General features: G+C 42.9%; 2 protein-coding genes and 1 pseudogene across 2 annotated transcripts; 1 reads left to right on the top strand and 2 right to left on the bottom strand.

Annotated features, from left to right (window-relative positions):
* Positions 1–1,655: 1,655 nt before the first annotated feature.
* Positions 1,656–4,788, bottom strand: LOC130433990 (zona pellucida sperm-binding protein 4-like; annotated as a pseudogene).
* A 57-nt stretch (positions 4,789–4,845) lies between these two features.
* On the bottom strand, positions 4,846–12,609 carry actr10 (actin related protein 10). The gene is made up of 13 exons (XM_056764510.1): positions 12,419–12,609; positions 11,922–11,994; positions 11,744–11,826; positions 10,884–10,992; positions 10,680–10,787; positions 10,277–10,344; positions 10,116–10,189; positions 9,979–10,014; positions 9,822–9,901; positions 6,012–6,085; positions 5,847–5,928; positions 5,549–5,750; positions 4,846–5,451 (listed from the first exon to the last, which is right to left on the bottom strand). Exons 1-13 carry the CDS (start codon positions 12,493–12,495, stop codon positions 5,270–5,272), a joined length of 1,248 nt encoding a protein of 415 aa, XP_056620488.1. The 5' UTR covers positions 12,496–12,609; the 3' UTR covers positions 4,846–5,269.
* Positions 12,610–13,250: 641 nt separating this feature from the next.
* LOC130434737 (armadillo-like helical domain-containing protein 4) lies at positions 13,251–20,176 on the top strand. The gene is made up of 8 exons (XM_056765052.1): positions 13,251–13,511; positions 14,162–14,777; positions 15,515–15,814; positions 16,209–16,304; positions 16,382–16,540; positions 16,727–16,758; positions 19,186–19,320; positions 19,408–20,176. Exons 2-8 carry the CDS (start codon positions 14,225–14,227, stop codon positions 19,477–19,479), a joined length of 1,347 nt encoding a protein of 448 aa, XP_056621030.1. The 5' UTR covers positions 13,251–13,511; positions 14,162–14,224; the 3' UTR covers positions 19,480–20,176.
* Positions 20,177–20,219: the final 43 nt, after the last annotated feature.

Here is a 20,219-nt window from a genome sequence, read left to right as displayed (position 1 = left end):
CACCGGCTCGAGCTCTCGCTACCTGCCTCGAACTCAAATTGATAAGCTGCAGTTTCAGCTGGAGGCTTTCAGGTTCCAGCAAGTGAATAGTGGGCTGGTATGTATTTGCCTTGGTGTGGAGTACATTAGAGGGCACTGTTTGGAAACCTTAACCCTGTTGTCTTTGCAGGTCTACATCACATGCATTTTGAAGGCGGTCCCTGTAGCCACTCCAACAAAACCTGAGCAGAAGGCTTGCTCATTCTCCCCTACTGGGTAGGTTGCCCCAAAATAGCCTTAACCTGGTCAGTAGGGTGATGTTTATCATTGAGGATGTGTCTTTGTTTGGCAGGTGGGTGTCTGTGGATGAATCTGATCAGGTGTGTGGCTGCTGTGACTCCACCTGTAGCGGCAGTAGTGCAAGCAATCAGGTTCTTGGAGGTATGGTCCAACACGCGGATTAACTACAAATGATTGTGTTCCTGGAAGTTTCTCACTACTTGTCTGTTCTCCATAGATCTACGTTGGGAACAAGCTTCTGTTGGGCCCCTCAATGTGAAGGAATTTGGCTTTGGTCGACGGTAATTTGAAATGGCTATGAGGTCTTGTGATGAATAAACTGTTAAGTGATGTTTACATGGTCTGGGTGGTCGTCATTCAAGAAGTCTTGCGTAACTCATTTACATGTTTATTTTATGGTTCTGAGCTGTCACGCAAAGCCCTTATACAGTTAGGGGTAATTTGGATGGAAATTTGCTACAGGACTTTTACTGACTTTTGCTAGGTAATGCTTGGTAGGTATTAAAAAAATCTTGTACCTATAGCCTGAGGTTAAATGGGTGAACAATATTGTGGAAGCATTTAACTTCGGTTATGAGCTCAACCGCACAGCAACTGTAAATTGATCCTTAAATTTAGTTTTGGTTTAAGTGTTGACCAAGGGCCAATGTTGACTTGAACATAAAGTTCAAATTAAGAAAGCCTATTTTAGGTGTGGAGACTCGTTCGTGTAGCTTGCAATGGTCAAGCATAAACCCTTAACTGCAATTGGACTGTTGTATTCCGAGACTACCTTTGGGGGATAGTGATACCTTCCGATATCTGGTGACTTGGGAAAATCTTCCTGCCAACTGTTTTTTCAAAAAACAGCAGAAACAATAACACCATTTGGGCATCACTGTACAATGTGTTATCCTGACCACAAAACAAGTCTTAAAGTAGCACTGAAATATTTGTGATCAAAGCCAACAAAACATTGTATGGGATAATTATTTTTTGCCAAACCATTAGGATATCAGGTAAAGATCATGCTCCATGAAGATGTTTTAATTCTCTACAATAAATGTATCAACTTTTTTTGTGAGTGGATGCAGCAAAATCACAAACCAAAATGGCTGGAAACGTACCTGCAAACTTCGCTCGCTGCTGCCTGCTCTTTTTGAATTTCAGCTTTAGGGTTCAACTACTTTCCAAAACGTCATTACAGCAAAAAACTCAAACAAACCGATTTCTTGACAACGGCCTGCTACAACGCCTCCGACAATTTCCTCAATTTTGACTTTTCCAGAGTTCTAAATCGTTATATCTCAGCCAAAAACTCTCTTAACAAACCTTAAATCAATTGAAAGCTTTATTCAGATGTAGAAATCACAATTTCAAAAAATGTACACAAAAAACTGGTTTTGTTCAGGGTCACACGATTCTGTTTATAAAGTTTCTATAGCACTGACCTTTACTAATCAATTTACCCATATTTAGAAAAAATCATATCCATTTAAGATATTGCATTTACAGTGGATTGCACATACCAAAGTATAAATCTATGGGATAATGCAATGTAAGTCACTTTGGATAAAATGTCTTCCAAATGCATAAATGTAAATGACAATTTAAAGCATTTTACAGACAGAAATTGTAGCTGCTCCTTGATCAATAAACATGATTGTTCTCCAGACCTGCCGGGGGATTTGTTCACTCTCGAGATTTTATACAATCATGTTTTAACCAATCTCTACAAATCCAATGAAAGTAAAGCATAATTTCAATAACGACAAGTTGTCAACATCTGCCTTGTGGTCCATTTGAGCCAGCGTCTCTCAAAGTGTGGGCCGGGCCCCACTGGAGGGTCAATAGACACACGACCAGTAAGGTGTGACCAACAGGAGGAAATTGGGTCAGATTCATTCCCGTATTTTGTAACCACACACTTAATGTAAGCCTTACGTAAAGCAACATCTGACTGCAAAGAAAATGTCACATGGAACCATAAGTAGCTTTCAAGAACGATTTCACCTCAGAATCTTAATTGAAGAGTCACAAAAACTTAAATGTGGAGAAGCAGGAGCAGGTCTAAGTTAGCAATGGATTTAGGCACTTAATTTTTTAGCCGCTATGCAGCACAAGTGCAGTATAATCAATTGATGGAATTACCATATAGTAAATATTTCTGAATAACACAGATTTACTTTCAAGTTGTACAAACTGTCAATACATTTTTCTCAAAGAAAATGATAATTAATCAATATATAACAGGTAGAGTGTAAACTATTAAAATCAGCCATGAAATTTACATCGTAAAGAAAACACCTCCACTGGAAACCACGGTTTCTTCACTCCTTTCTCTAGCGGAAGCTCTCCCTGGAACACAAGATAGTCAGAAGATGAAACTGATGTCTTAATGTTGTACACAAACCAAAGTGAAACACCTACTTTTCCTGGCACAGCTCTGCTCACAGGAACCAGAAGTCGGGTGGCACACAGCGGTACTACAGTGAATAAAGATCTGCCCAACAAAGATCACCTTTAGCAACAAATACAAAAAGGCAATTTACATGATAAGAAAGGCTGCAAGGAAATCATACAGGCGCCTGCAGAGGTGCCAGTGATGAAGGATCCACAAAAGTGAACATCTTCACAACAAAGCGCTTGTAGTGGGTCGGGAACTGAAGACCACATGAGCCAAATACAGGAACCTGTGCGGTCTGGTAACGGTCATCCTGGTAAGAACATCTAAAACAGAAGTGACAGTCAGGACCCCTTTCATGGCACACTCTGGACAAATGCTTAAGATTCTACTGACCCATCGACTAGAAGATCCCACTGGGGGTGGATGTCGCCCAACACATCCCAACATCAGGACAAGATTGGGGTCAGTCCTCTCCGAAATGCGCACTTCAACATACACGAGCTCTCGCAGGACTTTTGTGACTGGATACTCGTCCTCGCCGTAGTAGGACGTGTGCGCCTCATCTCCTGAGGAGGAACACTTACTGTTACTGTCCCTTTTAGAGTTTGAGACCAGTGCCACAAGTACCACTCCTCTTGAGAAGCATTTTTTGAAGACTGGCACATCATTACCTTCTGCACAGCCTTTAGTGATGCATTGGCCATTTGCCAGTCTAAGCTCAACCCTGAGGGGTCCAGGAGCAGCTACAGGTGAAGGTGGTGGAACAGTGTTGACCTCCACAACCAGAGCTTCCACAGCAGTGGCAGAATATCTACACTGGAAGAGAAGTCTAGACAACAAACAGTGAGCTTCTTAAATCGGTTCAAAGATTTACGGTCCTGAGAGAAAACACAGATGACCTACTCAAATTGACTGTCCCTTGTGATGGAGCCAAGAGGTCCAATCCTCACTTCAAAGGATGAAGTCATTCTGTTCTCATACACCACATAACCATTTTCCTCCTGCAAGCAAAAACACGTTTGACCCTTAAATCGGTTCCAGACATCAAAATCATCAACAGCAAACTCACCATCATGCTGGTGCCACAGGCAGTGACTGGAAACTGGTATATGGCAAAGGAAGGCGTGGAACCAACAGGACCACAAGGTGCTTCATTTCCACCCAGCAGACAGACCGTGTCCAGACTCAGACGAGGCAGAGTAACATCTCTAGCCACCACCAACACAAACTGACCATCTCTCATACACTGGACGGTCACTGTAATGAAAGACAGAGGAAGTGATCAAGGAATCAGCTTGGCAAGAAACATTTCACAGGTCAAACACCCTTACCTGACATCACATAATAACACTGCTGTCCATTAAAGCAGCAGTTTATGGCTTCACACTCGGCACCACTGATACCAGGTTGTCCACACTGGATCTGCTCATAATCAGCTACAGCACACTTGTCAAGAGGTTCTGACTGTATCAATGGCTTCTGAAGTGGAAACTCCGGAGAAATCTGTTGTTCAGTTTGCTGGAAGACTAAAGATTGAGGCTCCTAGGGAAAATTACTAAACTGCGGAACGGCATGACTGAAAGCACACAACCATACACAAATCGCCAAAAGCTGCCCCGTAATCCAAAATGTGGCCATTGTTCCAGAATTGAGCACACCACTAAAGCCCTGACCTTTGGTCTTCAAATATTCTGCAAAGTTCAGCCCATGAATGACACACACTCCCTGTTTAATTAACAATCACGGATCGCCAGACTTGCACAAGTGCTTGCAAGCTGACTTGTATTTTGTCGTAATGTTTTGCTGCATGGAGAAAGTTCAATGTCACTATTATATAAGTATTAAAAGAGCTGGTATGTGGACCATAAACAAATTTGTTAGATATTTGTAAGAATGGCAGATCTCATCACCCCTTGACTCCAACAGTATTTATTTTCCCTTCTATTCCAGTCAATGGGGGATGAGGTCTGACATCCTGTGTGTTCAACAAAACAAAGACATTTATACAGGTTTAAAATATCTGAGTGTTTTCATTTTTGGGTGAACTGCCCCTTTAAATCTTCATTCAAGCAGAACCAAAGCATAAAGACTGATCTACTTCCTTCTTCTTTAGAATAAAGCATGACAGCACTTCAAGTTCACGGTTCTGAACGAACACAACAGAAGATGAGGTCAAAGAGTGATTTTGGAATGTTTATTTATTTACAAACCAAATAAATACACTGAGCTTCTCAACATATCAACTGTTTTTAACTCTTAGTGGACAAATGTAATTGAAATGGGATTTAGTTTGTCTTGACACTTATTGGCCTTCTATGCTCTACATCAGCGCTTTAAAAATATGACCTTAATAGATAACAGATAACCGTCACGTTCTGAAACAGAATTGAGTCATTTCTGTTTACGACCACAGCTATATTCACAAGCATGCGCGTTTGCACGCAGATGATGTCTCCTCTGTGACTGCCCTCTGGTGGGCTTGTTTTTGTACATGTAGGGCAGTACACAAATGTGTCGGGTTTAAAATTACACAACAAGACACATTTCTGTAGAGAACACGCATGAGCAGTCTGTGGGGTTATACATGTGTGTATGATAGGAGGTTCATTTCTCGGTGGAGAAAGCTCTCTTCATGAGTGGGGGGGGCGTCTTTCCCGCCTCATACACTGAATCCGGTGGGGGGCTGCTGAGACAGCACCAGTCTGGTATACGGCCTGTGTGGTTGTAGTAGTCTCTGGACACAGAGCGACTGCCCAAGATGTCCTGCAACGCTCCAAATATTGCACCTGCAAGCAAAGAAACAATCGCCACTGACTTCAGCTCATCAGAAGAGAATAGAACTGGGTGAGGGCGAGTTATTAAAGCTGGTCTGTGACGTGGTACCTCCTAACCAGGCGGTGCAGTTGGGTTTGGCGGGTGGGCTGTGGATACGGAAGCTCTTGGTGGCCAGAGCATCGCAGTACTTGGGTTTTTCCACCAGGGAGCGGATCTCAGCCAAGAGTCGATGCAGGAACCCAGGCAGCATGGCCGTTCCACCGACGATCACCAGATTCTCTGACAGAACCTTGCGCGTGTCAATGGGACACTGGTGAGAGAAAAAGACAAGAACACCTCATGACGCTGTAGGTGCTCTTTACACTCTCATCCTAGTCGAGCACATTTCCCACAATAGATTTTCTACCTTGACCAAAGCATCCAGCAGCAGAGTGGCAATAGATTTCTCTTCATTATCCTGCTCAAACAACATCTCAGCCACAGCGTCTCTGAAGAGAGAGAGATAGAATACCACTTTACACAAGCACACAATGTGAGACACTATCAGTTTAAAGATGATGTGAAGGTCTACCTGATGGAACCCTTGACGTGTAGAATCTTCTGGCCATCTAATGGATATTCCACATCTGGTGGAGGTGCAGGTCTCTGATGGATAAATGAGATTCTGAGTTTTAAAGGAGTCATGAATGAAATTTTAACCCCAGCATTTGTTATATAAGAGGGAATGGTATGCATGCGAACATCCTGTAAGTGTGAGAACTGAACAGGCCCTTGTTACTGAGATGACATCTGTTATTGACACCCGGCCCAGCGAACGCCAGGTTCTGGAATGCATCTATCTATGACCACAGTGAAAGGTTGAACACCACCTCCACAGAAGAATATCAACGACTACTTCACTAGCCCCGCCCACTGGTTCGTGCATGACAGAACTTAAGCAGTGGTGTGTCTTCAATATTGGATCCGACAGGAAGGGTGAAAACATATTTGTACTATGTGTCACTAACGTTACGTCTCTTATCAAATTCACAGAAGACTCCAACTAAGTTTACTACGCAAACTGCTAGCCAATCATAGCAGTGGGCGATTTCCAAGTCTTCAATGCGGCACGCCCAATAAAACAGAGCGTTTGTCGAGACAGCCTTAAACCAGTCTGAGATTCACATTCTTGGTCTTACTGAGACTTGGATTCGTCCTGAAGACTCAGCCACACCCGCTGCTCTCACCACAAACTACTCCTTCTCTCACACTCCCCGCCAAACTGGAAGAGGAGGAGGCACAGGTTTGCTTATCACCAATGATTGGAAATATTCCACACTATCTTCCCTATGCAACAACTATTCATTTGAATACCATGCTGTTAATATCACTTTTCCCACTCAGCTCAGCGTTGTTGTAGTTTACCGTCCCCCAGGTCCTCTTTACGACTTCATTGAAGAGTTAGATGTGCTGCTCTCATCATTTCCGGAGGGTAGCGGCCCTCTTGTAGTCCTTGGAGACTTCAACATCCACCTGGAGAAACCCTATGCTTCTGACTTCCACACCCTCACCGCCTCGTTCGACCTCACGCGCCTCGTCACAGCCAGTACTCACAGATCTGGAAACCAGCTGGATCTCATCTACATCCGTAACTGCACCACAGATAACATTCAAGTCACACCTCTTCACATCTCGGACCACTTCTTCATCACTTTCAACATGCTCCTTCCTACATGCACTACACCAACACCACCACCCGTTCACTTTAGACGGAACCTTCGCTCTCTCTCCCCTAGCACACTCTCTGCCAGAGTGACATCCTCTCTTCCCTCCAACTTTGCTTCTCTAGATGCTGACACTGCCACCGACACCTTATGCTCAACACTTACATCCTGTCTAGATAACCTTTGTCCTCTGTCCTCCAGAATGGCTCGTGCCACTCCCCGCTGCCCCTGGCTGTCTGACATCCTCCGTGAACAACGTAGTACACTCAGGGCTGCTGAAAGGAAATGGCGCAAGACCAAGAACCCTGCTGACCTAGGGGACTACCAGTCACTACTCTCCTCTTTCTCTGCAAGTGTTACCACAGCAAAAATGTCTTTCTATACCACCAAGGTAAGCAATGCATCTAACACTCGACAGATTTTCAAGACATTTAACTCTCTTCTTTGCCCCAATCCTCCCCCGCCCACTTCATCATTGACTGCGGAAGACTTCGCTGTATTTTTCACTGACAGAACATCATCCATCAGCAAACAATTCTCGGTACCTCAGACCTTGGGAAACACCTCCCACACTTCAACCATCAAACTCTCCTCTTTCACCCCACTTAAGGACACTTAATTCACCAGGCTTCTCTCCAGCCACCCCACCACCTGTCCCCTTGACCCTATCCCCTCTGATCTCCTTCAGGACATATCCAGCTCGCTCACACCTGCACTCACACACATCATCAACACCTCCCTGCTCACTGGCACTTTTCCATCCACATTCAAACAGGCCCAGGTCACGCCCCTACTGAAGAAACCAACAATGGACCCTTCTACTCCCGACAGTTACAGACCGGTCTTTCTCCTCCAATTTATAGCAAAAACACTTGAAAGGGCAGCTTTCAACCAGGTGTCTTCCTACCTATTCCAGAATAAACTACTGGATGACAAGCAGTCTGGCTTAAAAACAAACCACTCCACTGAGACGGCACTGCTATCGATCACAGAAGCACTGCGGCTAGCCAAGGCGGAATCTAAATCCTTGGTCCTGATTCTGCTAGACCTATCTGCAGCGTTTGACACTGTCAATCACCAGATACTGCTAGCAACCCTGTCATCACTAGGAATCACAGGCTCTATCCTCCGCTGGTTCAAATCCTACCTCGCCGACAGATCCTTCAGGGTGTCATGGAGGGGCTCGCTGTCCACGGCTCACCACATGATCCCTGGGGTCCCTCAGGGGTCGGTGCTTGGACCGCTGCGTTTTTTCATCTACACAACATCACTGGGACCCATCATACAGGCACATGGCTTCTCATATCACTGTTATGCCGACGACACCCAGATCTACATCTCGTTTCACCCAGACGATACCACTGTAGCAGCTCGCATTACAGCCTGCCTCGAGGAAATCTCAGCTTGGATGAAAGACCATCACCTCCAGCTGAACCCTGCCAAGACCGAACTACTCATGTTTCCGGCACACCCTACGGTCCAACACGATTTCAACATCCATCTTGGCAATACCACAATCACCCATTCCAAAACAGCCAGGAACCTCGGAGTCATATTTGATGAACAGCTGTCCTTCAATGATCACATTGCGAAGACAACACGATCATGATGATATGCCTTATTAACATTAGAAAGATCAGACCCTATCTCACGGAGCATGCGGCACAACTCCTTGTCCAGCCCCTGGTAATCTCAAGGTTGGACTACTGCAATGCTCTCCTTGCTGGTCTTCCTGCAAAGGCTATCAAACCACTTCAGCTGGTTCAGAACGCAGCAGCACGCCTCGTCTTCCAACAGTCCAAAAGGGCTCATGTGACACCCCTTTTCATCTCTCTTCACTGGCTACCGGTTGCAGCCTGTGTCAGATTCAAGTCACTAATGCTTGCCTACAGGACTATCACTGGATCTGCACCGTCTTACTTCCACACTCTCCTACACTCCTACACCCCATCAAGATCCCTGCGTTCAGCAAACCAGCGGCGGCTTGTATTGCCTTCCCATAAGGGCAGTAAATCGCTCTCCCGCTCTTTCTCATTCACATCTCCTTCATGGTGGAACATTCTTCCTAACTCTGTCCGTTCAACCACATCTCTCACAACATTTAAAAAACTACTTAAAACCCATCTATTCTGTGAATACTTGACAAAAAAAAAACCACACTAACCCTTTCTCTCAACAGGTAGTGGTCTAGCTTTTGTTGAAACCAGTACTTTGTATTGGCACCTAATGTATTATGGCTCCTGTATGAACTATCGCTTATTGCTCCTAAACTCTTTGTAAGTCGCTTTGGATAAAAGCGTCTGCTAAATGTCTAAATTTAAATGTAAATACAACAGTATAAAACAATAAAAAGGCCAATTAATGACACCTTCAATAACATCGCAAATCAAGCTGATGGCTAAAAAATGTAAAAATAACACTCGTCAAATGTTTTGACACTTGACTACTGTGCACATTTTGAAGAAGAACGGCACAAAGATGAACAAAGCCCAAACAGAAATCTTTCAGTCTTCTCAAAGTGGAATGTGCTCAGCCGTAAGTGAAACATCTTTGTCATATTCAGAGTATTCAGTCTCTACACGAGATGCCTTAGTATGATGTTATGTGGGAACTGTAGAAAGATTGTCTGATTGATACAGATTTTACTTGATTTTACATCTGAAAGGGTGACCTCTGACCTCAGCTGATCCATCCATGTTAAATTTGGCCTCCTGGATCTTTAAGCCTCCGCTAAGATCACTGACAAAACACGTCCTCACTGAACACGGACACAGAAGAACACAGTTAGAACAATGCCTCCAGCTTGACACATGATTGAACTGATGACTGACGCACCTTTGATGTCCTCCACGACATCCTCTGAAATAGAGCCTGTGACGTTAAAGAAATAAACACACATTCTGGATCAGCACCAGCTTTGATGTGGATTGATGGGTGTACATGTGTAGTGTGAGTGCACGAGGCCGTCTTACTTCTGTCAGTGGGCAGCCGGAGACCTGCGCCTGCGTCCACTGTACACTGCTCACACAACAGACTGCGCAGCTCCCTGCATCACACAAACAACAACAACAACATCAGACGATACCGAAGAAGACAAGAGCCTGCGGTGACATCTCATGTGATGTGAACATACTTATGAAGAGCTTGTCCTCCCAGTGGAAGAGCTTCCCAAGCGGATAAGATGGGAATTCCTTCGTAAATCTAATTCAACTGTTAAGTTAACTTCAAACCAATCGTAAAGTGTGAAACATGAGGGGTTAGTATGGTTTCTGTCAAATTGAACTGCAAAAGCACTCTCACACACAGCAGAACTTCAAATCTATCTTTGTACTTTAAAGTGAAATGTGATTGAACTCACAGCCGTCTCTGAACATTAAACATCAGCATGAAGCGGACATTTCACTTCTGTAACGTCACAAAAACATGTCACATTCTCGCTCTAATATTTATTAAATCCATGTTAGAAAATAGCCTAAATGTTGGATTTGATGTTGATTTGAAACATTGCGCTGTCAACAGCAGACAGGTAAGGAAACAGGTAAGACCAGAGTCTCTGTGTAGCCACAATCCATGACCAGAGCAGACTGAACACCTAAAGTCATGATGGACATCAGATGACCGGGAGCAAACACAACCGACGGCACCTAGAGAGGACACAAACACATGATCATCTCATATAGAAACAAACTCTTGTGATTGAGAAACTGAGCTGCAGAGACGACGCTGTGAAGTTGCTTCACCTCAAAATGTTTGAAGAAAACTCTAGAGAGAGTCTCTCTGAAGTGCGAAGGGCAGAGGATGGATTCAATGATCACCACACGACGGTCACGAGGATTCACCAGCAAATGCCTGAAGAGAAAAACATCACGAGTTCAGCGGCACACAGTCCACACAACAGCTACACAATCTCTCTCTCTGTCTCTCTGTGTGTGTCTCTCTCATTCACTCTCTCTCTCTCTCTCTCTCTGTGTGTGTCTCTCTCATCTCACTCTCTCTCTCTCTCTCTCTCTCTCTGTGTCTCTCTCATTCACTCTCTCTCTCTCTCTCTCTCTCTCTCATTCACTCTCTCTCTCTCTCTCTCTCTCATTCACTCTCTCTCTCTCTCTGTGTCTCTCTCATTCACTCTCTCTCTCTCTCTGTGTCTCTCTCTCTCTCTCTTCTCTGTCTCTCTCTCTCTCTCTCTCTCTCTCTGTGTCTCTCTCATTCACTCTCTCTCTCTCTCTGTGTCTCTCTCTCTCTCTCTCTGTCTCTGTCTCTCTCTCTCTCTCTCTCTCTCTCTCTCTCTGTGTGTGTGTCTATCTCATTCACTCTCTCTCTCTCTCTCTCTCTCTCTCTCTGTGTGTCTCTCTCATTAGCTCTCTCTCTCTCTGTCTCTGTGTGTGTGTGTCTCTCTCATTCACTCTCTCTGTCTCTCTCTCTCATTGGCGCTCTCTCTCTCTCTCTCTCTCTCTCTCTCTCTCTCTGTGTGTCTCTCTCATTAGCTGTCTCTCTCTTTCATTCTCTCTCATTAACTCTCTCTCTCTCTCTCTCTCTCTCTCTGTGTGTCTCTCTCAATAGCTGAATCTCTCTTTCATTCTCTCTCATTAACTCTCTCTCTCACCTGAAGTACAGCAGGTGAATAAACTCCTTCAGAACATTATACAACTCCTCTGTGTTAATGTTGTATTGAACCACTCGCACAGCCTGTGTATTAAGAGAGAGCGACAAAGGTTATTATGTGTCACATTATATACATCTCTTATCTAGATTCAACTTAACGGCCACTGGCAGATTCTCACCTCTTGTGATCCAGGCCGTTTGATTTCACTGGGAAGAATGAATCTTGGCCCTGTTTCCCCAGCAAAACCACATCTACACGAAACACAATCCAATAAAAAACATGTGAAATGTAGCCGTGCATCCTTCTGTACCAAAAATACCAGAATCCCACATTGTAAATACTGTGAAAAGTTATAAAACATGAAGAAGAGTTTGGTTCCGAAACAAAAAAAAAACATTTTTTTTATGATGTATTCATGATTTTATTGTGTTAGTTAGCTGTATTTAAGAAGATATTATGGCTTGAATCAAAACAAACCAACTGCAGTTTGATTGATATAAAATGGAATGACAATTAAAAATCATGATTTTTTTAAATGTTATTTTCTCATTCAGGGACTAAACTCTTTATATATTTGTCAGTAATGCATTTCTAAATAAGGTACACCATACAGCCTTAGCTAGCTGTATGTATAGCAGTGAAGCTAACATTAGCTTGTCAACATCAGTCTCTTACTTTGTGTACGCGGCTCCTAAATCAATAACCACAGCTGTCTTCTCTCCACCGCTGCCTAAACCTTCAAACAGAGGCATTCTTATCAATGTATATGAAGACAAATAACAAAGTGTCTATATATCAACAGCGCCGATCATAACAAACACAGGGCGTGTCGAGGTTGGGTGGGTCCTGCACAGAGCAACGCTGCCCTCCATGTGCCTGACTGAAAACTTATGCGCCAGAAAATTATACTCTGATATTCCAAACAAAAATATTTGACACGATCAATACAACTGATCATATCGTTTATGTTTTTCTTTAATATTTGTCAATATAATTGAATGTGAAATTAAGTAACGAGAAAAATGCAGGCCAGAGGGCTGAGCTAGAAACGTCACGTCACTTCGTTAAGCTATTTAATTTTATACGTTCTATAGTTTTTTTTGTTATTTATTTTAAGCCTATATGTTACTGTTTTATAAGTCATGGTGGTAAATAATGCTGTATTCTTTACTATACAAATATTATAGATTGTGCAAAAAATGTTTGAAAGAACTATTATAATAAGCACAATTCAAATATATCAAATATTATATAGCTTTCCTGTAGCTCAGTGGTAAGAGCATTGCGTTAACAAGGTTGTGGGTTCGATACCTTTGTAAAATGTATAGGGTAAAGCAATGTAAGTCGCTTTGGATAAAAGTGTCTGCCAAATGCCTAAATGTAAATGTAAATATATATATAAGATACAGCAAACAGAATTCATGGTGTTTTTATGTTTTAATCTTTTTCTTCGTTATTGAAGCTTTCTGCGGTCGTGAGCAGACAGAAGCGCGCGCAGCAGACCCGTGACTGCGCATCTGCTGTCTGTCTGCACATGAGAAACTTCAACGTAATGTCAGCCTGCGCAGGACAATAACACAGACATCTCATCCCACAATAACACAGACATCTCATCCCACAATAACACACACATCTCATGCCACAATAACACAGACATCTCATCCCACAATAACACACACATCTCGAGATAAATCTTAGAATAACACAGACATCTCGAGACTCCGCTCAGTGTTGGAGATGAGAGCTGCGCAACATTCATGCACAGCAGGTAAGAATCCGTCATGTCATGTCATGTATAAACGTCAGTTCTTTTCCTTTCATTCATTCCGTATTAAAGTCGAATCAGTAGTTCATCAATGTGTGTGTGTGTGTTATTAAACGCATTAAAGTGTAACCGTGTGTTAATGACTCGCGCGCATCAGCTGATCGATTCTTAACATCATCTCGTGCATGAATACACGGGAAACATTCACATGTTAAAGCGCATTTCGTCTTCTTCATGATGAGGTGAAAAATAGACGTAAACAAGATGTGTGTTTGTATGAATTGTGTGGTTGTGTGTGTTTAGGGCGCAGTGTGTTGGAGAATGAGCTGGACTCTATTTTTAGACACCGGCAGTGTGTTGCAGTGCTGTGTTGAGTCAGGTTACTCCTGCAGAACACACACATCCACGGATGCTGGAGTCAGGATCTGTCATTCAACTTTCAATAACTAAAATATTTGAATAAAACAAACCATTCCTCGCAAAATCTCAACAAAAAAAGTTAAAGAATTTCTTTTAAAACTGCTAAACAGTACACAGTGTGCTTACATTTGGGCATGATTTTCCTCATGTTCTAGTAGATCATATACAGAACTAGAAAGAAAGAAACATTGATAAGATTGTGAAGTGATGTTGTGAAACTTATGCTCCTACAGAAAGTGTGCTCAGACGCTTTGGATCTGCTCACATGTAACTTTACTTTGGGTGACGGATCCACGATGTTAACCGGTGCGGCGCTCCAGACTCTTGTGCTGGCAGCCGTTTGTCTTTCGAGCCGGGCCGTCCCGCTCAGAAGCATCACTTCATCAGAAGAGGACAGAAGAACAGAATCAAACACACCGTCACCTTCACTTGACCCTCCTGAAGTCTCTTCTGAGCGCTCGCTCTCCTCCTCCGTTCATGAAGGGTTGGGTAGCGTGATGGCTGTAGATGATGAGGACAGAACGCTCCGCTGGGACTCTTCGTATCACACACGGACAGCAGACGCACAGCAGAACAAAACCCTTCCAGAAGAATCTCTTCTCTCAGCGGCAGCAGACATCATCACGGAGAACTCTCCATCATCTGACCCACCCTCAGAGACCACAGACGACATCCAGCCGGAGCGTTCACATGAGAGCACACCTGAACCAGAGGAGGACACACGTCTGCACGTCAGCGGCGGATCAACCGTCCGTCTCCTCACGTCTGCCTGTGAACTCCATCAAAGCCTGAAGTCCAGAGACGTGGATGTTACTGATGTCTGGACGGAAGCCCTTCATCTGCAGACAGGTCAGTTATCACTGCATTGAGATATCAACTCCTCAGACACGTTACACATCACATCACATGAATCCATGTTCCATGAGCAGCAAAGAAATGAATGAATTAGAGTTTGGTGAGAAAAGTTGTCGTGTCTGGTTTCTAGAGGAGCAGTGAATGAACGCGTTTTATAGCGCTGATGCTCCACTTTGAATCCTCAGCGGCCGTCTGACACAAATCTAATTACTTTCTATTTTAAGTGGACCAAAATGAACTGATCTCCAGAACATTCTGCCGTTTCGTACAGAACCTTTAATGTTTGTGTTGTTTCAATAGAAGGAGGTTATGTTTGCTCAAGTGAAAATAACAGCATTTCTTAGTCGTGAGAAGCTATTGGTGCTTATAAACAGTGGCAGATAATGTTAGTATCTGAGCCTCAGTTTTGTTGTGCATTAAATATTATGCAATACTAACAGAATGTAAATCATTATGTTATTAAAAGTATATTAAAATAATGGACATTTATCAGCATTTCTTGGTTGTTTCTTTTGGTGTTATCTATTTGTGCACTTAAAGCTATTCAGTACAAACGTTTCCATCAAAGAGATTGAACCTTGCCAATAAACTGTCTTAAGATGTCTGAATACATTTAGGAACTTCTTGATATTTTCTTCTTGATAATATTCCCACATGTTGTGTTTAGCCGTCAGTGCTCTTAAAATCAGACGTGATGACTAAACGAGTGTCAGTGTTTGTGTGTCCCTCAGAGGCTGTGAACGTTGAGCCGTCATCTCAGGATCTGCTCACAGACGTCACCATGTCCTCTGAAGACCTGCCGTTGATCTTCGCGCCATTTGAGGACGTCACGCCAGCTGGAAACTCAGCGCCGGGATCCAGAATGTCTGTCGCCGTGGCGCCGACAGCAGTAACCGTGGAAGATGCGGAGCTCATGGTCTCCATGGATACAGAGCACACATCCTCTCTCTCGGGAATGCTGGACTGGCCCTCATCATGGCAGACGTCACAAACGCAGATCAAGACAACAGAGCATGATGGGAAGACAGAAAGTGAGCGAGCTTTATAAACATAAAAGGTCATTGTAGTAGAGTAGGCGGGGCGAGGCCGTGGTTCGAGTCGAATCATGTAGGAGATGGGAGCATATAAAAGGAACGAGCGACCGGACCGTCGAAGAGAGAGGACCGGGCCCAAACATGTTTTACGTTTGTATTTATGTTTATGTTTTGTTCGCCGGCGGTCGTCCGTGAGGGGCCGCCGGCTGTTATATTACTTTATTAAATGTTTAAATGTCTTCCGGTTCCCGACTCCTTCCTTCCCTTTTATGGAGATTTGTTACAGTATTGTTTTTGTTCGTTAACATACATGATCTTTTGGATCGAAGCCGTTTTGTGACAATGCCTTGACACTTTAGAACTGTGAAATGCGTTCTGATTGGTCCTCCAGATGATGACATCGCTCAGAGGATGACGGTCACGTCGTCTGATGGCGTTCAGATCCCAACATCCAGATCAAAGGCAGACACAGATGTGGAATATAAAGGTTTGTTCACGTGACTGACAGTGAGAGCGTGTGCGTGGCTGTTGTGATTTGACATCACCGACTCGTTCTTCTTCTAGAGGAGGCACACGAAGATGAGGAAGACGATGGGGGGGATTCTGATGAAGAAGAGAGTGAAGAGGACCTAACAGAAACCAGCATGACGCCTCCCGGCCGTCCCCCCTACAGCCTCATTCCTCCTCCTCCTCCAGTCTGGATGCAGGGGAACCCCGGCCTGGGTGAGAAAAAAACACAAACATTAGTCCACGTCAATCGCCTCAGAAAACAAGACTCCTCACATAGATCCGTGTGTGGCGGAGAAAGAGAGAGAACTCACAAACGTGAAAGTTGTGTTACGCTACATGTTTTTAGTTTATTCTCAGCTCCAGGTGATTCACGTGTTTGTTGTGTGTTGTGTGTTGCAGTACGCAGTTGGGTTGAACTCATCAGAGAGAAGGTGAGATGGTTTTCTACACATGTACACGTACAGTTGTGTTCAAAATTATTCAACCCCCAATGCTGTAAATGGTTTTAGGGAATTTAGTGTACATTTGTAATTGTATTCAGAATGAAATCCTACAAGGACTTCTTAAAGAACCATATGCAGCTAAAATGACATCAATTAGTTTTGTAATACAGTAGTAAATGTTTCTTTTGTGAATTCTTCATTGACATAATTATTCAACGCCTTAAAGACTACCACTCTGAAGAACAGAGGTTCAATGAAGTGTTTTCAATCAGGTAATGAAAACACCTGTGGATATCAGGGAGCAGCAATAAAGCCTAATAAGCACCAATTAGGCAGCTTTAAAATGACTGTGATACTCAGCTCCTTCTAGACATTTACTGGTGTGGTTACAAACATGGTGAGGTCAAGAGAATGGTCCAGGAAGACAAGAGAACAGGTGATTACTCTTCACAGAAGGGCAATGGCTATAAGAAGATTGCAAAGATGTTAAACATACCAAGAGACGCCATAGGAAGCATCATTCGCAAATTCAAGGCAAAGGGCACTGTTGAAACGCTACCTGGTCGTGGCAGAAAGAAGATGCTGACTTCGACTGCTGTGCGCTACCTGAAGCGTAGAGTGGAGAAAAGTCCCAGTGTGACTGCTGAGGAACTGAGAAAAGATTTGTCAGATGTGGGTACTGAAGTTTCTGCTCAGACAATACGGCGCACCCTGCGTAATGAAGGCCTCCATGCCAGAACTCCCAGGCGCACCCCCTTGCTGTCCCCAAAGAATAAGAAGAGTCGACTGCAGTATGCCAAAAGTCATGTGGACAAACCACAGAAGTTTTGGGATAGTGTTCTGTGGACTGATGAAACAAAATTAGAACTGTTTGGGCCCATGGATCAACGCTATGTTTGGAGGAGGAAGAACAAGGCCTATGAAGAAAAGAACACCTTTCCTACTGTGAAGCATGGCGGGGGGTCAATCATGCTTTGGGGCTGTTTTGCTTCTGCAGGTACTGGGAAGCTTCAGCGTGTGCAAGGTTCCATGAATTCTCTTCAGTACCAGGAGATATTGGATGACAATGTGATGCAGTCCGTCACAAACCTGAGGCTTGGAAGACGTTGGACCTTTCAACAGGACAATGATCCCAAGCATACCTCCAAGTCCACTAGAGCATGGTTGCAGATTAAAGGCTGGAACATTTTGAAGTGGCCATCGCAGTCACCAGACTTAAATCCGATTGAGAACCTCTGGTGGGACTTAAAGAAAGCAGTTGCAGTGCGCAAGCCTAAGAATGTGACTGAACTGGAGGCTTTTGCCCATGATGAATGGGCGAAGATACCCGTAGATCGCTGCAAGACACTTGTGTCAAGCTATGCTTCACGTTTAAAAGCCGTTATAACTGTAAAAGGATGTTGTACTAAGTACTAAGATTGAATGTCACTTGGGGGTTGAATAAAACTGATAATGATGTGAGCTCAGAAAAGACATTTGTGGTTATTTCATTATAAATGTTATGTTATATTTGTCTGACCTACACGTGCCTCTTTGATTTAATTGTAAGCAGGATGACTGAATGATCATAATCAATGTCAAACCGACCAAAACAATCAATTTCAACAATCATTTTGAACACAACTGTATGTACATTTTGTCATGCCAATAAAGCTAATAAAGCCAATGTCAGTGTTCTTTATCTGCATGACAAAGTGTACAAATAGAGCAAGAATGTAACAACCCATGTAAACAAAGGAAGATAAAGATTATATAATAATAAAATAAAATAAAGTGTGATGTATGTAGTGCACTATTTTACCATTAAAACATAAGTATTTATTTCCTTTTTTTTAATCCTTTATTAAGATTTATGATTAACAACAAATCCACAATCTGTAGTGAATTGTACATCATAAATTTCACATATAATACATAAACAAAAAAAGAAAAGAAATTCTTTATAATATATGAAATATGTGATTCTGGACAACACAACCAGTCTTAAAGGTCCATTTTTAAAAATAGAGATTTTTGCTTCATCTGAAAGCCGAATGAATAAGGTTGATATCGATATATGGTTTGTTAGGATAGGGCAATATTTGACCGAGATATACATGTTTAAAACTCTGGAATTTGAGGGTGCAAAAAAATAAAGTTATCCATTAAAAGTTGTCCATCAGAGGCGCTATAGGCCACCCACTCACAAAGATAAAGTTTTATATATTTTTATGGTTGGAAGTTTACTAAATATCTTCATAGAACATAATCTTTACGTAATATCCTCATCAGTTTTGGCATCAAAGAAAAATTGACGGACCCATACAAAGTATTTTGGGCTATTTCTACAAATGTTCTGATGCTACTTAAGACTGCTTTTGTGATCCAGAGTCACATATATGAATCTAATCTCTCTGTCTGTCTGTCTGTCTGTAGGCTGGTTATGTGTCGGGGATGTTGGCACCCGTTGGCATCGGACTGGCCGGAGCTCTTCTGCTGGTGGGCGCTCTGTACAGCATCAGACTCATTCATCGCAGGAGGAGAGAAAACATCAAACATCAGAGGAGCAGGGTACACAAAACAAATTCTCCTCACACATTACACACAAGCGCTCATCTCATCTCTTCTGACGTTTTTGGGTGTTTGTGTCGTCTTTAGCCTCCCAGAGAAGTGCGGAGCGGAACGGACAATGCCATGCTGCTGGCTGACAGTTCAGAGGATGAGTTCTGATCTCCAGAACTTCACATCAACCATGATTTTCACTTTTATCTGTTGTTTGGGTTCAGTGTTTCTTTGATATTAGATTTGTTTTCAGGTTGATTGTCAATTGACAAAAGACGAATCTGTGTGTTGAAGTGCCAACAGCAGCTCTTCAGTATTTCTCTGCTAAATTGAACTTGTGATTTGTTTTTGATCATTTAAAACCAGTACAAGCATCATCTCTTCTGCGTTCCTCTGCCTCCTGTTCTTCTGATGTGATGTTGAAATGAGTTTAAGTTAAATATAAACTTTCATTGTAAATACACGATACGTCTGTTTTAACAGCTGTCGTCCAAACACAGACGGAAAAAAATGGAATATAATGAGAGGCGTTTTTGCTAGTACATCGTTCCTCCAGCACTTCCATCTGTGTTATTTCATCATTCTGAAGTGTAGGGACTCAAATAAAACAAAGAATCGCCTGAAACTCATTTGTAGATGTTTTTTTCTCATGAAAACTCAATGGGTCTAAATGATAGAATTTTCTTCAAAAATCATCAGAATATTAAGTAAAGATCATGTTCCGTGAAGATATTTTGTAAATTTCCTACCTTAAATATATAAAAACTTTATTTTACCTGCTACAGAGCCTCTGATGGACAACTTTTAATATCTCCGCCAGATATTGTCCTCGTCTAATAACTCATACATCAAGAGAAAGCTTTTATCATTCAGCATTCAGATGATGTAAAAGTCTCAATTATTGAAAT

This window comes from Triplophysa dalaica, chromosome 13 (genome assembly GCF_015846415.1).
Source record: "Triplophysa dalaica isolate WHDGS20190420 chromosome 13, ASM1584641v1, whole genome shotgun sequence".
Classification (NCBI taxonomy): domain Eukaryota; kingdom Metazoa; phylum Chordata; class Actinopteri; order Cypriniformes; family Nemacheilidae; genus Triplophysa; species Triplophysa dalaica.
Note: the sequence above shows the minus strand (reverse complement) of the source record. Positions and strands in the feature narration are given on the sequence as shown.